At 35.6% G+C, this 21,278-nt stretch overlaps 2 protein-coding genes across 4 annotated transcripts in view; one reads left to right on the top strand and one right to left on the bottom strand.

Annotated features, from left to right (window-relative positions):
* Positions 1-16,440, bottom strand: part of LOC148951372 (thiosulfate sulfurtransferase/rhodanese-like domain-containing protein 3) — a 32,579-nt gene extending 16,139 nt beyond the window's left edge. Inside the window, exons 1-3 of the mRNA XM_089090819.1 lie at positions 16,205-16,440; positions 1,289-1,480; positions 519-678 (exon numbers count right to left, since the gene is read on the bottom strand). Of these exons, the coding sequence (XP_088946945.1) occupies positions 519-678; positions 1,289-1,480; positions 16,205-16,361 (509 nt within the window). The 5' untranslated portion in view covers positions 16,362-16,440. The remainder of the gene's footprint in view (positions 1-518; positions 679-1,288; positions 1,481-16,204) is intronic.
* Polr3H (RNA polymerase III subunit H) overlaps positions 1-21,278 on the top strand; it is a 76,162-nt gene that overhangs the window by 39,224 nt on the left and 15,660 nt on the right. The window contains exon 1 of one of the 3 annotated variants that reach the window (XM_089090817.1): positions 13,748-13,816. The exons of the other annotated variants lie outside the window; for them this stretch is intronic. Within the exon in view, the coding sequence (XP_088946943.1) occupies positions 13,763-13,816 (54 nt within the window). The 5' untranslated portion in view covers positions 13,748-13,762. Of the gene's footprint in view, positions 1-13,747; positions 13,817-21,278 lie in introns of those variants that run through there. 3 annotated transcript variants of the gene reach the window in all.

Here is a 21,278-nt window from a genome sequence, read left to right as displayed (position 1 = left end):
TTACCAAGGGACTCTCAAGAGCCCCAGCTGAGAAATGCTAAAGTAGCATCTACAACCAATAAGGACAAGTTGAAAAAGCATAAAAAAAGCTATTAAAAATATTAATTACCATTAATCAATAAAAACATTAATTAATAAAACACCACACTGGTCAACATATTTTAAATTATTTCTTTTAAATGCTGATGAATCAATGATTAGTATTGCAATTTTTTTTCATTGTGAGTTTTATTAATTGTTATAATTTACATACTCCTTAAGGCTCAAGAAAAGAGCTCTTTACTACTAATCCATACTAGTATCCACAGCTTTTGTTTATATATTCTGATGTAAATTATAAATTAATTTATAGTTTGAACTGGCGGGGCATTGCATGGGAAAAGTTATGGGGCGGGGAACTATGCAGGTGAGGAGTTGACAGGTACCTAAATCTTCTTATTAAAATTTTCCGACCGTTTATTGAGTGTACTTGGTCCAATTGGTCTATGAAAGATTAAAAAAAAACATCAAATACTAACCTGTCAAAGCCAAGTTGACGTGCCATGATCAGTGCTTTTAAGCTTCTGATTCCAGCCAAGCATGAAAAAATAATTTCTTGGTCCTTGTTGGGCTTTGGAGCTCCGTATCGCTTTTCAAAAACTCTATCAGGCATCTGTAATGCATCTACCAATTCACCTACTGTAAGAAAAAATTATGTATACATACACGAAAATAGCCTCTTCTCGGCAATATATTATTCCTGTGGGCTATACCAAGGCTGGATTACCCAGTAGCCTAGAATAGGCTGCTGCCTATTGTGAAATAAAAGAGCTAGGCCAGGCACCCATATAATAATGTGAAGGAAATGAATATTTGAATGCATGACATAAATTAGTATAAAATTATGGAAACTGCTTAAGAGACAAAAAATCGTATGCCTATAGCAATTGCGTCTTGTAAGTATTCCAAGTTTTGCAGGGGATTGTGTTGTGGCTTTAACCAAGTGATATCTATCAATAAGTATTAAGTATGACATCATGATCTAGTGTTTATATTTGGAATACAAGGGAGTCTTTTAATTATGTGATAGTTATCTGGTTTTGTCTTGTTTTGATTACTGTTCCTAAAAATGGTGTTGGATGAAGGGAGGAATGTAGGAAAAGGCAGGAGAAGAGACAGAGGGATCTGTTTAACATTATAGTCGCTATTCCCAGATTACACTGCAAAAGTGGCAAAGCAGCAAAGAAACGTATACATTTTAATATGCACGGCTTTTAAATTGATCTATGACAGAAATAAATATACGTACAGGGGATATTAATGCCTTTTGGCAGCTTTCCGGGACTTATTAGTTCCTCTGGCTGCCGAACATCAATTATTAATTTCTTCCTTTCATTTTTAAAAGCTTCAACCAGACCGTCATAAGAAACTTCAACATCTTGATGGGATGTAGTCTCTCCATTATACAAGAAGCTTGGAGTTGAGTGGATTCTGCACTGAACTGAAAATGAATAAATTGTAGAAACAAACACTCAGAATTTCTAAACACTAGCACAATGTATACAAGTGGTTGTTTTTTAGCATTTTGTTGCTATTTCTTTAGTCAGCTTTGATTTTACTGCACACATTCATATCATGGATATATTTGATGAATGGTGTTTGCAATTTGTCTTCCACCAGAAAACTTTAGATTCTCGTGGAATAAAATAGGCCATACCTTGAAATCCTGTTGAACTATTATTTTAAAAGATGCATTTCTAATAGATGCTCAAAGCTAATCATCCAGATAAAACTGTTAGAGAAATAAATGGCTTTTTGGGATTTTCTGAGTTGAAAGCACGAGGAGAGTTTGAAAAATTAATGTTAAGAACACTAAAATGCTTGGATTAGTAATAAATAATAACGAAGAAGGCATCAAGAAAATTTACCGAGTAAGTAATTTTATCTGGGTAGTTTATCTGGGTAGTAATTTTAGTAAGGATGGTGCATAAAATTTAAAAAGCAGAGTAGTCCAAACACATGGTATTTCTTCGCAGCTGACATAAATTTGGAAGATAAGTATTAGAACTAAGATTACGGTAATAGAAGCTGCGGTAACGAAAAGGTCCAAAACAGTTATGAAACGTGGACCCTTTGAAAGGCTTAAGACAAAAGATAGTTTTAGCTGCTCGTTTGAAGGGTCATATATTAAACAAAAAATGTGGTTTGATCCTAATTTCTAAAAGAAATTTTAAGATGTTTAGGTCATATTTTACCCTGTGATTGCACAGTAGATTGATGCTCAGTTTGGCAATACCTGGCCCAGTGATCGATCCCCGCTGCAGCAAGATAGGGTGTCAGGCTTGCTACTTGTCCCATTAAAAAAGACCCACCAACTGAGCGTCAATGCGACGCCAGCAATGGCACTGAAGGATCTTTATCGCTTTTATCTAGGTCAGGTTTTACTTATAAAGGATGATAGACTGTCAAAAGTTGTGTTTTCTGCTAATCCAGCTGGGGTCAAATGAAAAGCAGGAAATTTTCGAGTGGATTAGAAAGATAATTAAAAAAATTGGGAACATCATGGGAGGGAGTGAAGAGTGGAGCTCGGAAGAAAGTGAGGTAGAAAAAGAGCTTTTTCATCTGTGTAGGCCTCATGAGACCTTGTTCTGCAATGAGTTTCACTTGTAGACACCTGAAAACCCACAAAGCCTCAAAATGTGTTTTAAATATTGAAGTTAGAAACATTGTTACTGAATATTAGAGCTGGTTATACCATAAAAGTACAGAATGGAAAACTGTTCGCTTGCACAGTCGTAAAAGTGGTCGGAATCAAGTATATTCCAGATAAAGCTGTATTAAAATTGGGCAAGACCAACTATTTTTACTGAAACTTCAATTCATCCTATCTAACATATATAAAAATAGAAACAAAATATATAGTTTGATATTTATTTATTAGTAATTTGTTTTTTTTATTGACCACTTGTTAGTTAAGTTGTTGTGCTAAGCTAAGCATAAAATACGTGCGTGTCTTAAGATGACTAAGGCCCGGGTAGATGATATCTTTTATTCATAAATAATGCATTACCATTTCAAAGTTTACACCTGATTACGCAAACAAATCTCGCTACTGCTAGAGCTTTCTACCGTTTGTTTTCCCTAAGGTTAAATAATATCCCCTACCTTTCACCCTAACTGTGGTCTAGATTTTTATTTTTTTGCGTTAAAAAAATACATATTTAATAAATGTTGTTAATTTTCAGTTTTATAATTATTATAAATTGTTTGCTTTTAAAAATTTATGTTTTGACTCTGTTATTTTTTTTTATAAACGATACTTAATTGTTTTAGCTAAGTGTCTGTCTGACTTCTTTTCTTGTAGTAGCTTGCAGTAATATCAGTAGCGGGCCTATGCTCTGTTAGAGTGTAAGGTTAAAATGCGAAATTAGACAATTCAATAATCTAAAATAGTACCTAGCAGCAATGTGTTGGTACAATGTAACTGATAGTTAGACTGGCAAAGCCAACAAACACTTTCAATACAGGTTCGAGGCAAGTTAAGACCTTTTTTTATACGTCGGAACTAATGGAACGTTCCCTCATTATATTGAATCACTGTCTAACCTGACACTGCCCCTGATTTTATTATTTGACGATGACAGTATTTTCACTTTTTTGAAGGGGAAAAGGACGACTTAATAGCACACACAGTAGTTGGTAGGGCTGATGTCGGTATTTCATCCTTTGTACATGAAGGGGGTTAAATATTCCAAAGCAAGGAACTCAGCATTAGTATTAAGGAATAAGAGAAGATATGTTACTCAACAAAAGCTTCATGCAAACTCGCTTAACCTTGAGTCATACACAGTTGAAACCCTGTCTTCACAGTTCTAAGGGTACTAGATAATCATTCAGCAGCTGCAGATTAGTAACTGCTGATATTTCTCCCTCTGTACCTGGAAGGAGTTTAATATAACCAAACCAGTCCTCAAAACAATGTATTCAATCAATCAATCAATTTATTAATACTAAAAACAAAACAATTACAAACGTAAAGTTTATACACGCCCAAGAAGCTCAGCTTATAAAGAAACAAAATAAGACACTATTATAAAGCACATAACAAAACATACCTAAAAAAAAAAAAAAAAAAAAAAAAACTGGATCAAGAGACATTTATGAAAATAGGAGAATTAACAGAAAACTAAACAAATAACGGAAAAAATATATATAAACGAAGAAAAGAGATTGAAAATTAGGATTAGATATAAAACTAAAAAAAAAAAAATTAAAATCAGAAAAATATATTGAATGAAAAAAAAGACTTTGGATTCCATCCAAATAAATTTGGATGGAATTCAAAAAAAAAAAAAAAAGGGGGGGAAAAAAATACTATAATGGAAAGACCCAGTGAGAAACTGCCTTTGCAGAAAGAAATAGAGGGACATCAGGAGGGATGGAGTTCCATAGTAAAATAGATTGATAAACAGGAGACCTCTTGATGATCGTTTAGGTAAAATGAATCTTCGATAAGAGCTAAGTAAAAAGGAAGAGTACCTACCTGAGCCTGACAGAAAGAAAAACTGCTGCAGAGATGGTGGAAAGTGTACCTAGAAAAGCAGAATGTGCTAAATAAAGGTAACTTTTACCCTCAATACGATCCAGCGGAGCTATTCCGGTATCAGTATAAAGATCAGAGGAAGGGTAAGAACGAGGTAGAAGAAAATTAGCCTTCACTACCCTATTTTGGGCTCTTTGAAGAGAGCAGAGAAGAGATTCATTAGTACTACCCCAGAGAGAACAACAATTAGAAAAGTAAGGAGATATAAAAGCATAATAAAGAGAAAGCATAAAACCTGGTGGAAGAAATGAGTTAACTCTGTATAAGATTGAAGATTGGCGGAGGACAAGAGAGCGGGTATGAGTTATATGGGGTTTAAAAGAAAGAAAACATTCAAGAATCACACCAAGAAATTTCACTATAGTAGCTTGCAGTATAATATCATTCCCTTAAGTCAGGATGATTGGCTCCCTTGCGTCTCTCATACGATAAGGGGTCCTAAAGTGTACAATGGCACTTTTTTGGCTGTTGAGAGTCATACCATTTGACCAGCACCAATCTTTTACTTTATCAAGAAGACCTTGAGCTAGGGAAATGGCAGATGGCAGGTCCACTGCAGCAATGAAAAAGTTACTGTCATCAGCAAAAAGAATAGGGTGCACAAGAGATGAAGATCATCAACAAGATCATTAATATAAATTAAAAACAAAAGTGTTCCAAGCACAGAGCCCTGTGGAACACCTTTCAAAATAGGCAAGGAAGAGGAAGAAGTACCATTAACCGAAACATACTGAGATCTCCCTGAGGGGTAAGACCTAAACCATTTAAGTGGGACTCCATGCACTCCAAATGAAGATAATTTTGACAAAAGAACAGAGTGAACGACCATATCAAGTGCCTTTGAAAAGTCAAGAAATAGACCCAAAACACACAAGCCCTTGTCAAGGTTAACACGCACAAACTGTTGCATCTGAAAGTGCATGCAAGGTAGAAAAACTGGGACGAAAGCCATACTGATATTTAGTTGTGAGAGAATTTCCTGCAGTCGTATTAGTACTAAATACAAATGAAGAGAGTCTACAATACACTATTTTTTCAACAACCTTAGAGATTACAGGAAGGAGAGAAATAGGTCTATAGTTTGAAATTAGAGATGAATCACCTTTTTTAAACAAAGGTACAACATTAACAACCTTAAATACATGAGGAAAAACACCAGAAGAAAGAGAGAGGTTAGTTATGTGTGAGATGGGGTTAGAAACAAAATGACCAATTTTTTTAAGAACATTACAGCTCAAACCCAAACCATCAACTGAACGGCTATTTGAAAGCTGAGAAATAATATTAGAAATTTTGGTAGCACTGCATGGGGAAAGAAAAATGACTTTTCTGCTAAGGGAAAACTACTTAATCTGCTGTAGGGTGGATTAGGAACTAAAGGAAGTGAGGTGAAATACGAATTGAAGGCGCTTGCTAAAGAATTTTTGTCCACGAAAGATCCATCAGCTTTCCTGTAGCGACAAGGGGGGGATTGTTTGAATTTCTTGCGGGAAAGAGCTTCATTAACTACAATCCAAACCTTTCGCAAATTCCCCTTACACTCATCAATTCGACGCGAAAAATAGAGCTTTTTGGCTGCACGTACTGAAGAAGTAAACACATTTTTATAAAGTTTATACTTCAAAAGATCATCCTGTGTATAACTTTTACATGCAGCCTTGACCAGAAACGCCTTCATATGTGTTGCATTGATCAGACCTCTAGACATCCATGGACATTTGGGTATGGAATTCCTTGGCCTCTTTCTAAGAGGAAAATGCTTATCCAACAGAGCTCCCATACGACACAAAAATAAATTCGTTGCACAATCAACATCATTAGCTTCAAGAACACTAGACCAATCATTACTCTGAAGACTATGTATTAAATTAGAAATTTCTTTATCTGTGGAAGTTCTTAAAGAAGACTCACCCCGCTCATCCACAGCAATCTCAGTTTGAGGCACAAAAAGTGAAACATAAATAGGGAAGTGATCAGAAAGATCAGTGAAAACAAGACCAGAAGTAAACTTCAAATTAGAAGAATGAGAAATGAAAATATTGTCTATTAAAGTGGCAGAATTTCTAGTAGGGACAACACGAGAAGGAATAAAAATTGAAGGAAGTAGACCAGAAGAAGAAAGCACATCAAAGAGATGGTCACATTCATCACTTGATCCAATATTTAACATATTACAATTAAAAAATCTCCCAAAACACAAATACGTTTTTTAGAGAAAGACCCCGCACAAGAAAGTTAATCAAGCAATTCGCAGAACAGATGTGTTCGAAAAGGACGGGTGTTATAGAACAAACAAATAGTATCAAATGCAAACTGGATTTGCAGACCAATAACAAGAGATTAAACTGTCCTACTATTGGCCACTACTGATGCAAACAAGGATTCTTGGTCAGACCCTCTCCTAAACTCAATATGAGGCTTTATAAATAAAGAAAGACCCGTTGAGCACTTTGTTACCATTCTGGGGTTATGGATAGCAACATAACCATGCATATCATAGGCTGTAATATTTTCACCATCAGATAACCATGTTTCTGTTAAACCTATCATATCAAAAGGGCAAGAATTATCAGACCACAAATACGATTTCAGACAATCCCACTGATCTTTTATCCCATGCACATTCAAACAAAATACATTGAAGCTACTATTTAAAGACAGTCAGGGTATAATTTTATCACAATAATCAGTGGTAGTGTGATAATTGGAGCTGGAACTAACCGTAGATTCAAGGAGAGGGTCAAGTGTGTTAGTCTCTTGTTTACCAGCCCTACTTGGTTGATCAAATATAACTGAATTAAGAATAGAAGAATTCAAAAGAAAAGAGAAGTCACACATAATTATCACACATAATAAATGCATACATAGGAATATAAGTGAGATGGTATAAATTATCCAAAGTGTTAGACCATATTATAATATGACACTGGTTGCTACTATATGAGCTGCTGGTGTGCTGGACTGACAAACGAAAAATAGAAATGAGGCTACATGAAGGTGAGAGGATCACAAACAAGAGATATCTGTAGGATGGCTCATTTTATTCAAAGTATTGGCCCAATTTATAATGTGGGACCAGTAAATTATGTAAGCTGTAAGTATGCTGACATGAAAAAAATATAATAGTAGTCAGCCTACCTGAAGGTGATAGGATCACAGACAAATATAAATAAATATCAAAGGAATGACACATATTATTCCAAATATTAGCCCAAAGTATAATATGGGTAGTAAGAAATTATGAGAGCTGCATATATACTGACATGACAAAAATATGATAGAATTCAGGGTACTCAAGGGTGATAGGATCAAAAACAAAGATAAAGAAATATCAATGAGATGGCATATATTATTCAAAATATTGGCCCAAAGTATAATATGGGACCAGTCAAAATTATGTGAGTTGCATGTGTTCTGACATGAGAAAAATATGATAGAATTCAGGCTACAGGAAGGCGATAGGATCACTAACCTAAATAAGGAAATAATAGTGGCATGGCACATATTCATCAGAATATTGGCCCCAAGTATAATGTGGAACCAGCAAGATTATATGAGCTGCAATTATGCTGAAACGACAAAAATATGAAAGAAATCAGCCTGCATAAAGGTGATAGGATCACAAACAAACGTAAAAAAAAAAAAAATAACAGTGGGATAACATATATGATTCATAATATTTGCCCAAAATGCAATATGGGACCAGTGAAAAGTATGTGAGCTGCAAGTTTGCTGACAGGACAAAAACATTATAGAAGCCAAGCTACATGATGGTGAAAGGATCATAAACAAACATAAAGAAAAGTCAGCGGGAAGGTACATATTATTATAATTATTGGGACCAACTATAACATGTGACCTGTTGAAATTATGGGAGTCAAAAGCATATTGACACGACAAAAATATAATGTAAATCAGGCAACATGAAGGTGACAGAATGACAAACAAACATAAAGAAATATTAGTGGGAAGGGACATATCATCCAAACTATTGGCCCGAAGTATAATGATACCAGTCAAAATTATGTGAAGACAGTAAAGAATAATAGATGAATATTTTAAGAACATCAAGTAAATTCCTACAGAAACAATGCGATATATTATAACAAAATAAATCTAAATCCATCACTTTAATTTTCTGAATTTGCAGCACATAAATCAATTTTGTTCTGATCGTTAAACTTAACCACTCTTCCAGATTGGGTTTTATACAGGATATCACCTTTACTGGACCAAACATTACGTAAGCCAAGCGTTGACTTGGCATATCAAAGAAGTTGTAAGCGTGGTTTTGTAAGCGTCTCAGAAAATAGAATCCCTGATCCTTTCAAATCCTTTTGTCTGAGAAGCAGTTGACGAACTCGTAAGTTGCAAAATTCAACAACTATGAGTCTGGGTTTTGCAGATGGTTTGCCAATTCTTTTGGCTGATACAACATCAGACTGAATAATTGGTATGCCAGAAAATTTCCCAGCACATAGTGACAAGAATCGACTTTCAGTGTTTTCAATGGAGGCATCCTCTTTCACCCCAAAGACAATAATTTGGTTGCTCAAAGCCTGCTGTTCAAAACTGTCATTTAATCTTGCCAGATTGGACTGGATAGGCTGGGAAGAGTTTTTAAGGTCTATCAAGGATGACTCTAAAGTATCCAAAGAAGATTCAACAGAAAATATGCGTCTGTTATAGCTTTCTAGGGTTTTATCCACTAGATTACTAAGATCTAGGTTGAGGCCAGCATACACCTCCTGCTTGAATGCATCCAGCTTATCTGAAGAGATAGTGACATGTTGCGTGAATGTCTGTTCCTCTTTCATTTTAACCACTGCTTCATCTACCTGGGAAGAGATCTTAGCCAATATAAGGTCATCAAGTAACCCTTTCACTGAAGATTTAAGGTCGTCAGGTTGTAGTGAATCTGCTAGTATTTTATGTTTGATTTTTATGCTATTTATGTGGTTAATGAGCATGAGTAGTTGCTCTGAAACAGATTCTGATCCAGAGAATTGGATTGAGCTGTCAGACCTTAGTTCACGAGGTGGTTGGAGTTGACTTTTCATTTCTTATCTGAAGTAAACAACAAAACAGGAACAGAATAAGCAGTGGTATAAGACAGTTTGGGTATAAGGCAGGATATAGTCCACAATCAAGTAACAAATTTCAAATAGCAAAGCAGGGGATTGTGAAATTTGAAGAATAGAAAGCAATCAGCACAAAACATCAAGCATCAACAGTAGCAGTGGCATAAACCCAAGGATTGGTTACTGTAGGCAAATTACAAGTTAAAATTGGTTTAGGTCTCACCTGATGAGTCCCCTCTTACACCCCAGGGGTGGGGGCTGCTATGTGTGTCTGCCTTTACCCACTGGTAGGCAGGCAGAACTAGTACTTCAGGACGCTTAAAGTGTTGCTCGTTATGCCAGAAAACCTCAAATTTATCCCACTAATTTTATCCACGTCTTTTCAATTTTCAATTTTTTGTTTTGTTTTGTTTAGATGATTATCTTTGGTATCATAGACAGCGCAATCGCACTGCCTAAGTAAAGAACGATGTTGGCACAATGTATTCTTCACTTTTTGTTCTTTGTTTTCTTCCATACCAGGGCACTTCGTATCGAAGGATTTGTCGTAGAAACATCGATAAGGGCTCCTTTGATTAGAAATTGGAACGGCTATTGCCCTTTTTAATAGTCGAAAGGGATTGGAAGGTAGCTAACACCCCTTCCACGCCCATCATTTCCCCAAACACATCCAATCAACATTTTGAGATGGCCATTTTGTTCAATGTAGTTGATTTCCTGATAGAAATTATGTTTTGAGGAGGACACTCCCCCACAGCCCTCAGGGCAAGGGTTGTAAGTTATGCCCTAGGGACATACAAGGTTTTTATAGAAAGCGTTGTTGTAGAAACTTCAAGATTGGAAATTCACACGGTTAGTGCTCTTTTTAATACTTAAACCTTGCTGTAGGTCCACAAACCCCCCTCTCACTTCTATCTTCTTCCCAAACAAGTCCAAGAGAGATTTTGATATCGCCGTGTTTTTCAGCTGGTCCAAAACTCCTGAAAATTTGGTCTTTAAGGTTGACAATCCCCCAACAGCCCTCAGGACAAGGGTTATAAGTTACGCCCTGGGGGTAAATAAGGTTTTCATAGAAAGTGTTGTCGTAGAAACTTCAAAAAGGCTCATCTGATTGGAAATTGAAATGGCTAGTGCCCTTTTAAGAGTTAAAAGTGATTGGAAGGCAACTAACACCCCTTGCAGGCCCACCGTTTATCCAAAGAAATCCACTCAAAATTTTAAGATAGGCATTTTGTTCAAAACAGTTGAAAAGTCCGGAAATTATATCTAAGACGATAACACTCTCCCCACAGCCCTTCAGGGTAAGGGTTGTAAGTTATGCCCTGGGGGCTTATAAGGTTTTTATTAAAATCTTTGTTGTAGAAGCTTGAAAAAGGGCTCATTCGATTGGAAATTCAAAGGACTAGTGCCGTTTTTAATAGTCGAAAGTGATTGGAGGGCAACTAACCCCCTCTCACGCCCACCTCTTCCCCAAACACATCCAATCAAAATTTTTAGATAGCCATTTTTTTTCAATGTAGTTAAAAGTTTTAGAAAATTAGATCTTTGAGAATGATAACCCCCTCAGAGCCCTCGGGGCAAGGGTTGTAAGTTATGCCCTGTGGGCATATAAGGTTTTCATAGATATTGATATTGTAGAAACCTCAGAAAAGGCTCATTTGATTGGAAATTAAAAGGGCTTGGGCCCTTTTTAAAAGTCAAAAGTTATTGGAAGATAACTAACACACCTCTCACACCCACTATTTCCCCAAACACATCCAATCAAAATTTTGAGATAGCCTTTTGTTCGGCGTAGTTAAAAAGTCTAGAACTTATGTTTTTGAGGATGACACTCCCCCCACAGCCCTCAGGGCAAGGGTTGTAAGCTATGTCCTGGGGGCATATAAGTTTTTTTTTATAGAAAGCGTTGTCGTAGAAACTTCAAAAAAAAATCATTCGATTGGAAATTGAATCGGCTAGTGCCCTTTTTAATAGTCGAAAGTGATTTCGAAAGTGACGCCCACCATTTCCCCAAACACATCCAATCAAAATTTTAAGATAGCCATTTTGTTCAACGTGGTTCAAAGGTCCGGAAATTATGTGTTTGAGGATGACAACCCCTCACAGCCCTCAAGTTATACCCTGGGGCATATAAGGTTTTTATAGAAAGTGTTGTCGTAGAAACTTCAAAAAGGGCTCTTTCGATTGGAAATTGAAAGGGCTAGTGCTCTTTTTAATAGTCGAAAGTGATTGGAGGGCAACTAACCCCCCTCTCATGCCGACCATTTCCCCCAACACATCCAATCAAAGTTTTTGAGATAGCAATTTTCTTCAACGTAGCTGAAAGTTCTGGAAATTAGGTCTTTGAGAATGACACCCCCCCCCTTCAGCCATCAGGGCGAGTGATGTAAGTTATGCCCTGGGGCATATAAGGTTTTTACTGAAAGTGTTGTCGTAGAAACTCCAAAAGGGGTCATTTAATTGGAAATTGAAAGGGCTAGTGTTTTTTTAATAAATGCAATTGATTGGAAAGCAACTGACGGCCCTCTCACGCCCACCATTTCCCCAAACACATCCAATCAAAATTTTGAGATAGCCAGTTTATTTAACGTAGTTGAAATTTCTGGAAATTGGGTCTTTGAGGATGACAAACCCCTCACAGCCCTCAGGGCGAGGGTTGTAAGTTATGTCCCGGGGGCATATAAGGTGTTTATAGAAAGCGTTGTCGTAGAAACTCAAAAAGGGCTCATTCGATTGGAAATTGATAGGATTAGTGCCCTTTTTAATAGTCGAAAGTGATTGGAAGGCTTTACATTCTTATCGTAAAGATTTATGTGGGTACAATGTGTTATTATTTTTTCCTTTTTTTTGTTTAGACCAGGGCACTTCGTATCGAAGGAGTTCTGTTATGAACTTCGAAAAGGGCTCATTAGATAGAAAATGGAAAGGGCTAATGCTCTTTTTAATATTTGAAAGTGATTGGAGGGCAACTAGTCCCCCTCCCACGCCCACCTTGCCATTTGCCCATTATGTTTTAAAACTAAATGCTGCCTTAAGATTAAATCAAAATGCACTGTGTTAATGCTAATTCCCAATAAGGCATCTCAGCAATATCCCAAGAACGATTGAGGGTATTATGTTCAAACTTTCGGGGCGACTTCTGCACCTAAAATTTAACCAAATCAAAATAGCGTAAGTGTATCAAAGCTATCGAAGAACGTAAACAAATTCTTTTTGCGAATGGTATCAATTTTTCTATTTCAGGTCAACTAGATGAGTTATGAAACTAACTACTATTTCTGTCCAGATTTTTAAAAGGGTGTATGTTGTTAAAAATTACTGAAATTTTTTTGCCTGCATACAAATAGCAGGCCAAACTATAAAGTCTTAAAAAACGAAAAGATTTAAAGAATTATTTTCTTTTTCCCTGCAAAGACTATGTCAATATAAAACGAACAGAAATTAATTTAAAAAAACTTTTTCCTCAAAATAAGTTTTTCAAAGAAAAGTAAAGAACTCCATTAAACCAAAAATGAGCAAAAATAAAGTCAAATAATCTACTAAGCGTGGAACTACTACAAGTCAGCATCGATAAATAAATGAACGATAAATAAAGAACATAATTTGCACTTCACTGAAAAAAATACAAATGAATGTGCGTTGTCAGTTTAATAAACATATACTGATATTTAGTAATCAAAATGTTAATATTATTTGATTTATAAAAGTAAAAACATTTATATTTTTCAGTAAAGTGCAAATTATGTTCTGGCCTTGGGAAGGCATAGGGGTTTTGAGCCATACTCATGTTAATTTCTGCTCGTTTGAGTTTGACTCGGGTATTTATTGTAATTTCTGCTCGTTTTGGGTTTCATTTATTTATCGATGCTGATTTGTGGTAGTTTCACGCTTGGTAGATAATTTGATTTATTTTTGCTCATTTTTGGATTATGGAGTTCTTTACTTTTTTTTGAAAAACTTGTTTTGTGGAAAAAGTTTTTTTAATTAATTAAAGAAAAAAGGAAGATAGACTACTGAACAAAGGTGTCATCGAAAACCTGCTTAACCTTGAGTCCCACAGTGTCGGCAGGTCAGTAGTGCATTTAGAAGTTGACAAATTATGACAGCTGTTAGTATTTACTCCTTTGTACCTGGTGGAGTAAGATATATCAAAGTGAGTCCTAAAATTTAGTTTTGACTAGTCAATTTTACTTTTCTGGTAGCTTTGCCAAATGCCATATTTTTTATTCTGCAAATACTACCTTCCGTTGTCCTTTCTGAGAAACTTTTTGGGGCTGATTAAGTTCATCTCCAACCTCATCCAAAATTCTTATAAGTCATTGTACAGTCACCTCAGTGGCTGTTCAATGAGTTTTTGAGTAAACAAGTCGATAAGTTTAGTAACTTATAAGAAGAGAGGAAAATTCTCGTTCCTCTTTCCGTCTTTTAAATTAAACTATTCTAAAGTTGCCGTCTTTGTATACCTGAAGGATGCAAATAATTTGTACATCTTGATACATCCTTTCATCAGATAATCAATCTCACTTCTCTTGATTAGGCCATAGCCGAAACCTCGTTTCTATCATGCCGTCATCTGTTCTTACTCAAATTGTCTGTTTAAAGCTTCCTGCTAAGATGGGCTTCAAACTGGACATCTGGTAGATGATACTGCAAAGCTAATTGGCCATTTAGCACTAGCTTTCCGAGCTTGTGTTGCACGGCAACACATACGCGCTGCATTATGTGAAGGTATCACGACCTGTGTCCCGAAAAAAAAATAAGAATCCTCAATCTTGTGACTCTTATTGCCCTATTCCAGTTTGCTCAGTAATATTGAAATTAACTGAGAGGATCCTTCTAATTACGAGAAATCTCAGATAGATGTGATCATGGCGATCTTCAGTTTGGTTTTTACCGGGTCCTGTTGTTGGTAATGATCATGCGCCTTTTATATCGGCTTAGGAAGAGCATGAAAAAAAAAAAAAATGACCCCTATATAATTGTACAATAAGATATTTTTAACGCTTTTGACTTGGTCCTTCAATCACAAGCTATATTGACTTTCCTGAAGTGCAGGGCAAGCCTACTCATCTGCATATTTCCAGGGCATTGGTATCAAAAGTATTTATTTGTGTATGAGTGAAAAATCTCTAGAGTCTTTTGAAGAGTCTTAGAATTTCAAAAAGTCCTTTAAATGCTACGAAAAATGGATGCTGTTACTGCAAGATTTAGAATTCGATCCAGTTCAGTAGTTGACTTATTACTAAATTGCCTTTTGCCAGTGTAAGCTGTCTTGAGTTTTAATGTTCGTTTTGTGGGTATGTATTGTCAATTGTGTATGTCTCCTGTTGGAAGTCTTCTTTTTGCAATCTGTATAGAGGATTTAGATAAGCTAGTACAGTCGTAAAATCCCATATTCAGGCAGGAAGAATGGACGGGGAAGGCATAGGCCTAAAGTTAACCTCTGCACACTTGCTCAACTTTGTACATACTCAGGGGTGGACATCTAGAGTGGCAATGGATCATGTGCCCCCCCCCCTCCTGAAGGTTGAAAATTGCAGTAATTGAAGAAAAAAAACTTTGATGGGGAAAACAAATTTCGTTTCTACCCCCCCCCCCAGCCACAGGCACAAATATTGTATCTGTCCCTGTACATACTTCAAATATAACCATGGAATCAAATTGACACCTCAGAGGAAATGAACTTACAAAAATGAATTAATAAAAAGAACTTTTTGTTTTCACTCATTTGGAGGATGAATCTTTGGAACAGGTTAAGATTAAGATGTAAGAAAAGTACTATAAATAACCTTCCAAAGGTTACGTCGTATCTAGTCAATATTACTCATGATCGTATCTAGTCAATATTGAAAATGATTTCAAATGTTAGGCTATAAGTTTTCCAGAACTCCATAATTTAGGATTTATAAAGTCACTAATTATGGTACTTATATGTTAAACGTACTCTTTTATATATGTCAAACTGGAGACGCGACAGAAAACCCGTTTTTATGGGTTAATTCAAGACACTGTTATACAGTAATGAATGCTTAGCGTGGTTTTCAATGCGTTGACGATATTTAAACTGTTGTCTTTTGGGGGTTTAGGGGGAGAAAAAAGTACCTAGGTTAGGTTAGGTTACGTATTTAAAATATGCTATGCTTTACCCCCCCCCCCCTTCCCCCAATGTGCAAATATATAGCCTAAATTTGTTTCTAAACTATTATATATTCATCCTATTTTATTTCATTTGTATTAACCATACTAGCACTATATAAAAGAGTGCGTTTAACATAGAAGTACCCTAATTATTATCTACTTTTAGTCATATAAGCGTTTTGAATTGTATAGATACGTAATTTAGAATAGTAGCCTGAATAATCTGCGGTGGTAGCCTATCTTTTTTTCATTATTAAGCTAAGCCCCACATTTTGGGTATTTTGACTTTGTTAAACTGACTTGTCTTAAATGTTATGAAAATTACTTCTCAACCTCTAATAGTGTCACACTTGATGTAAACCATTTAAAAATTATAAAAAAAAAAAATTACTAAGGCACTCACCTTTTCCTGGAGTATTATTATTTATATTTGGATCATAGATTGCGCTAATGTAGCTTTTCGCTTGAGTTCTGAGATGTACCGGCTTTTCTACATGAGTGAGTCCTCTGTCAGACATTAGGTATCGCAACATGGTTGTTTTTAATCTATTTGAATTCATTTTGCCAATAACTAAAAATACTTGAAAAGCAGTTCTGTAAACAAAATAGCACTTGTCACTGTTCCAATTGTGAAATAGATGGCGGGGGTGCATGCAACTTTACAGAAATTTCTGGTTTAAGAGGAATATTCATGACAAGTGGTGTTTTAGCTTACAAAAATGTCGATTATGAATATCAGTGAAAATCGAAGCTCGCTTATAAGACAGTCTTAAGTTAAAAACTGCCCAGAATACCAACTTAGAGCTCTGAAAACTTTAGCAAGTAAGTGTCATTAGAGGTCTGAATAGGTTTTATTTTTCAAATCTTTCTTCCGGCGGATGATTCTGCCTTGTAAGATCGTCTAACGTAAGAACTGTTGCAAAAATGAACCGAAAAGCCAGATTATTACTGTTACTAACAACTCATTGCAGCATCAGGCCGCCTGAGGATCAATTGCTCTAATCAACTTATTGAAGATTCTTGAGGTAGAACTTTGAGCTCTAACATTAGGAGGGGTTCTATGTGAATTTTTGGTTGACATAGGTCGGTGGGTTTTAAGTTTAACGTTAAATGATACTTCAAGATAAGCGTTAAAAAAATACACTGAAGGTTGAATGAAGTTCTGATGGCTTGTCCCAACAAATTGAAAATTAATACTTAATTTATTAATTACTAATTGACAGCATAAATTTACAAGATCAGAATTGTTAGATTCAAGGCTTGCTTAAAAGCCAGGATCGTAATTTTATGCTCAAATTGCTGCCAGACAACATTTTCCACTTGTGGACAGGATTGACTTTCTGTTTTTGGCATTGCCAGTGAAGTTGGCTTTTCTCTTCAGCTTACAAAAACCGTCCTTTAATCTATTTCGACGGTCGAGGCACAGGCTGTTTAGCCCAGATTGGCACCATGGATGTGTTGGACCATATTCTGTCACTGCCTTTGATCTTCTGTTTGAGGGAGAACAACATCCAGCCACGATTTGTCTCATTTACTGCCGTACTTTGGAATTCTCCCAGAGGCTCCAGGTCTTTTTTCATTGTGGCATGCCATGATTTAGTTCCACCTCCTTCTGTTCCTTCCGCTTATAAGAGGGTTTAAATTCAAGGGACTGACGGGTCGGGTACACATTTGGGTACCGCAAAACGTGCACAAGCTACCCGAGCCTTCTACTCTTGATGATGGTAGATAATGAATACTTCAGACTGCATATTTGCATTAGACTGTCATTGCTTATCCTTTGGCTGAGTTTGGGGTAGCAAATGGCTCTTAGGTACTTCCGATCAAAAATGTCGAGTGAGCGTTCTTCCTTTTCCTTTAGCAGCCAAGTTTCGCATCCATACACCAAAATGAAGCGGATATACGCCCCAGAGACTTGTATTTTGTTCTTCAGGCTGATCTCTTTTCTGGACTCTGGACATAGTGGATTTTGTGGCTAGTTATAAGTGTTTCATACTTTACTTATTCTAGCCTTGATTTCGTTCAAGGCTTGTCCTTGATTTCAGTCAGTGATCCAAGTTACCTGAATTCTTCTTAGGTGCTTAGTTTTGGAGACACTGATGGAATAGGCCTATCGGGATAGCGCTTAATACCAAAGTTGTTAATACCGCAAAGTATTAGAACTATGTTTTTACATTTTCACGCTTATTCCACAAACGTGACAAAAATTTCCATGATTGACACGGGGCTTAAAGTCTTTCGTTTCTAGACCATCCAAACTTCTCGGTGCTCTATCTTCACTTTCTTATAGAAACAGTGTACATCTCAGCTCTTTTTAGAGTGGGAGTGTTCTCTGCACGGTAAAAATTCATCTCAAACCTTATCCGTCCCAGGTTGCTGCTGAAGGGTCTGAAAAGAACTCAGATTCTTTTCAATATGCGGTTACACACAGCTAAACAGATATCTTTATTAATCTTGTAACAATACTTAAGATGAAAATGTTTTGATTTTCTTTTGATTTCAGAAGAATGAATGCCACTAATGGGAATTGAGAGGGATAATGGGATATGAACACTATATTCACCTTCCAGACCGACGTTAATCATTAGATCCAAATTGGGAGGCTGCATTGCCAGGGTTAGAAGTGTTTTTCAGAAACTAAAATGAACTTGTAGTTTTGTTTTTCGGACTGACCCTGTAGCCGGTCGACAAAATAGAAGTAAGGTTTCAGGTCTTACACTTCAGCTCTTCAGCTCTTGAGTTCTGGAGTAAGTCACAATCAAAGTCTTCGATAAGCATACACTTAACAATCATCTTTTTAATCACTTTTTAACAATTTGGCTATTTTTCTGCAAGCAATAACAAGTTTTATTTCAGAAGCTTTCTGAAATTTGTTGGAAGAAAGAGATTAACTGTAATAAGTTCATCAAATGTTACGGCAAGATAGCAATCAAATATTTTAAGTAGTCTTGAATCGTTGTCAAGACGGCTAAACCATCACTTTACCTATCTTTTGCTTTAATCTTGTTGCAGGGGGTAAATGTACTATTACGCTAGATGAAGGGTATAAAAGCTTAGAAAACAAATTACGCTATATGATTTACATAGTTTCTCCAAAGCTGGTAGTTTATCGAGAGCCCACCATCAACATTCCATGACATAGCAGAGCGAAGTCTATCAGTACTTATTGGAAGCTCTTGGATCTGTTCAGCTCTGAAATTGAATTTTGGTTTTTGTGGGCAGGATGCGTAATAGTATGAGTGACCTGAAACTTTGCACATACCACACCGTTTTTTTTTCGCATACACGGCTGCTCCTTAGTAATTATATGATCACTGCGCACTGAGCACACTGTGACTATTACTTGCACACTGAGAACAAACGTTACCATTAGAACAATTGGCCGCTATATGGCCTACAAGGTGGCGTTTGTAGCAACGGCGTGGTAACAGCCTGATTTATAACATTTAAACCCAGCCAAGATTTTTTTTTTTTTTTTTTTGTGCGGAAACTTAATCCCTACTGACATGTCGAATATAGCTCTGGTCTTTCATCACCAACCTCCTCCTCTCCTCCCCCCCCCCCCGCGCAACACACTTACAAATATTTACAGCATTGCAGTAATATATGTTAAAAACTAGGAATTAACTCAGTTCTATTTGTCATTCGTCAGTGTGACAAGCGTCCCCAACGTGGCAGTAGAAATGTGGAATAGTCCCTGCGTAGAAGTCTTTTTTTTTCTTTTTTTTTAGTGGGAAAGCCAATCTTTTCAAAATCTTTTACCCTCCTAATCCCTTACAGTCTATATTATTTATATTCAAAAATTTATGTTGTATAATATAATACTAACAGAAAATAGAAATTATGGTATTACAGTCTATATTATTTATATTCAAAAATTTATGTTGTATAATATAATACTAACAGAAAATAGAAATTATGGTATTACCATTCATTCTTATTCACTTCTAATTCAAACATAAGAAAGCAACACTCGAAATACAATATGAAAAAAACGATGAAAACCAATAAGCAAAAAGAGAAGAACCGCAAAATAAATTAATTCAAACATAAAAAATTGACTATATTCAAATTAAAATCTGAATATCTTGGATGATTGAGACACCTGGGAAGGAGAGGGGAGGGAAGACGAGTGATATGTTCTCATTTATCCTCCTTTTTCTTGAGATCTCTATGTTCTCCTTCTTTATCTGCTTCATATTTTCCTTCAATACTTTATCTTTCTGTTTACCCTATAGTTCAACCGAGGACGAATCAATGGGAGTTGGCAAAGCTTGAATATGATTTCTCCATCTTTGATGTATTCTGAAATAACAAATTTGTATGATACTGTCGATTGTTCAACTTTTAAGGGATGGTTCCGATAGTGCTAGGGCTAAATAAAAAAAGCAAAGAAGAAAAAGAAAATAAAGCAATAGAAAAATATTAAAAGTTCTCAAAAGAACTTTTAATAGAACAAATATATATATATATATATATATATATATATATATATATATATATATATATATATATATATATATATATATATATATATATATCAAACTTCATCAGTTTAGATCAAACTTCATCAAGTTTCTAAAATAAAGAACTCATATAGACAGATTTTCTTAGAATTTGGATTACATATCGAAGTTTTATTTCGTAAGTTTTTCTCTTGTTTTGCTACATTTTAGGACATGATTAACCAAAATTAGGAAAAAAACTGCAAAGCGAATAAAATGGGGAATAGTTTTTTTTACCGCTATCATCCAATTCCCCCTATGAAAATAAAGAGCAAAGTCGAAACTCAGCCGGTCACGGTACAAAATATATCTCCTCCTACATGTGTAAAATAGCCTAATATCGCCTTAAGAAAAGTTATAGCCTAATAATTTTTCTTAACCAATGAAAAGAGTATGTTAAATAAAAAAGAAAAAGGGATGATTTTGTCTGATAAAGAAGCTTTTAAAAGAAAAGTAAAGAGTTACGTTAAACCAGAAATTCCCACAAATCTAGTTCTATAGCCCTTTAACGGACTCAAAACCTTCCATATTTTAATTTCTTTTAGTATTTTATTCATTTTGATCTTTTTGCATGATGCGAAATCAAACATGTTTGTTTTTTTTTCAAAATCGGAATCAGCTAACCTTTCGTTATCCGTCTACGGGTGTAAAATGGCCTCGATCGATTTCTTTTATATACCGAATCGATTTAAACTACTATTTTCCTAACCAATGAAAAAGAGTAAGTCAGTTAAAAATGAACAGAAATTAATTTGAAAAAAAATTCTACAAAAGAAGTTTTTTAAGAGAAAAATATAGAGCTATACCAAACCGGAAATTTACACAAATCATGTTCCAAAACCTTTTAGATTACTAAACGGTTTCCTTATTCTTATTCGTTTTAGTTTGTTTTGTTCTCTTCATCTTTATCATTATGCAAAATCAAATATGCTAAGCATCTTTTTTGTTTTGTTATTTTTTAGCGTTTTTGGA

The sequence above is a fragment of the Artemia sp. Qi Xiang Cuo genome, chromosome 6, assembly GCF_049724085.1.
Source record: "Artemia sp. Qi Xiang Cuo chromosome 6, ASM4972408v1, whole genome shotgun sequence".
Classification (NCBI taxonomy): Eukaryota; Metazoa; Arthropoda; class Branchiopoda; order Anostraca; family Artemiidae; genus Artemia; species Artemia sp. Qi Xiang Cuo.
The sequence above is the reverse complement of the archived record's forward strand: the minus strand, read 5'-3'. Positions and strand labels throughout refer to the sequence as shown.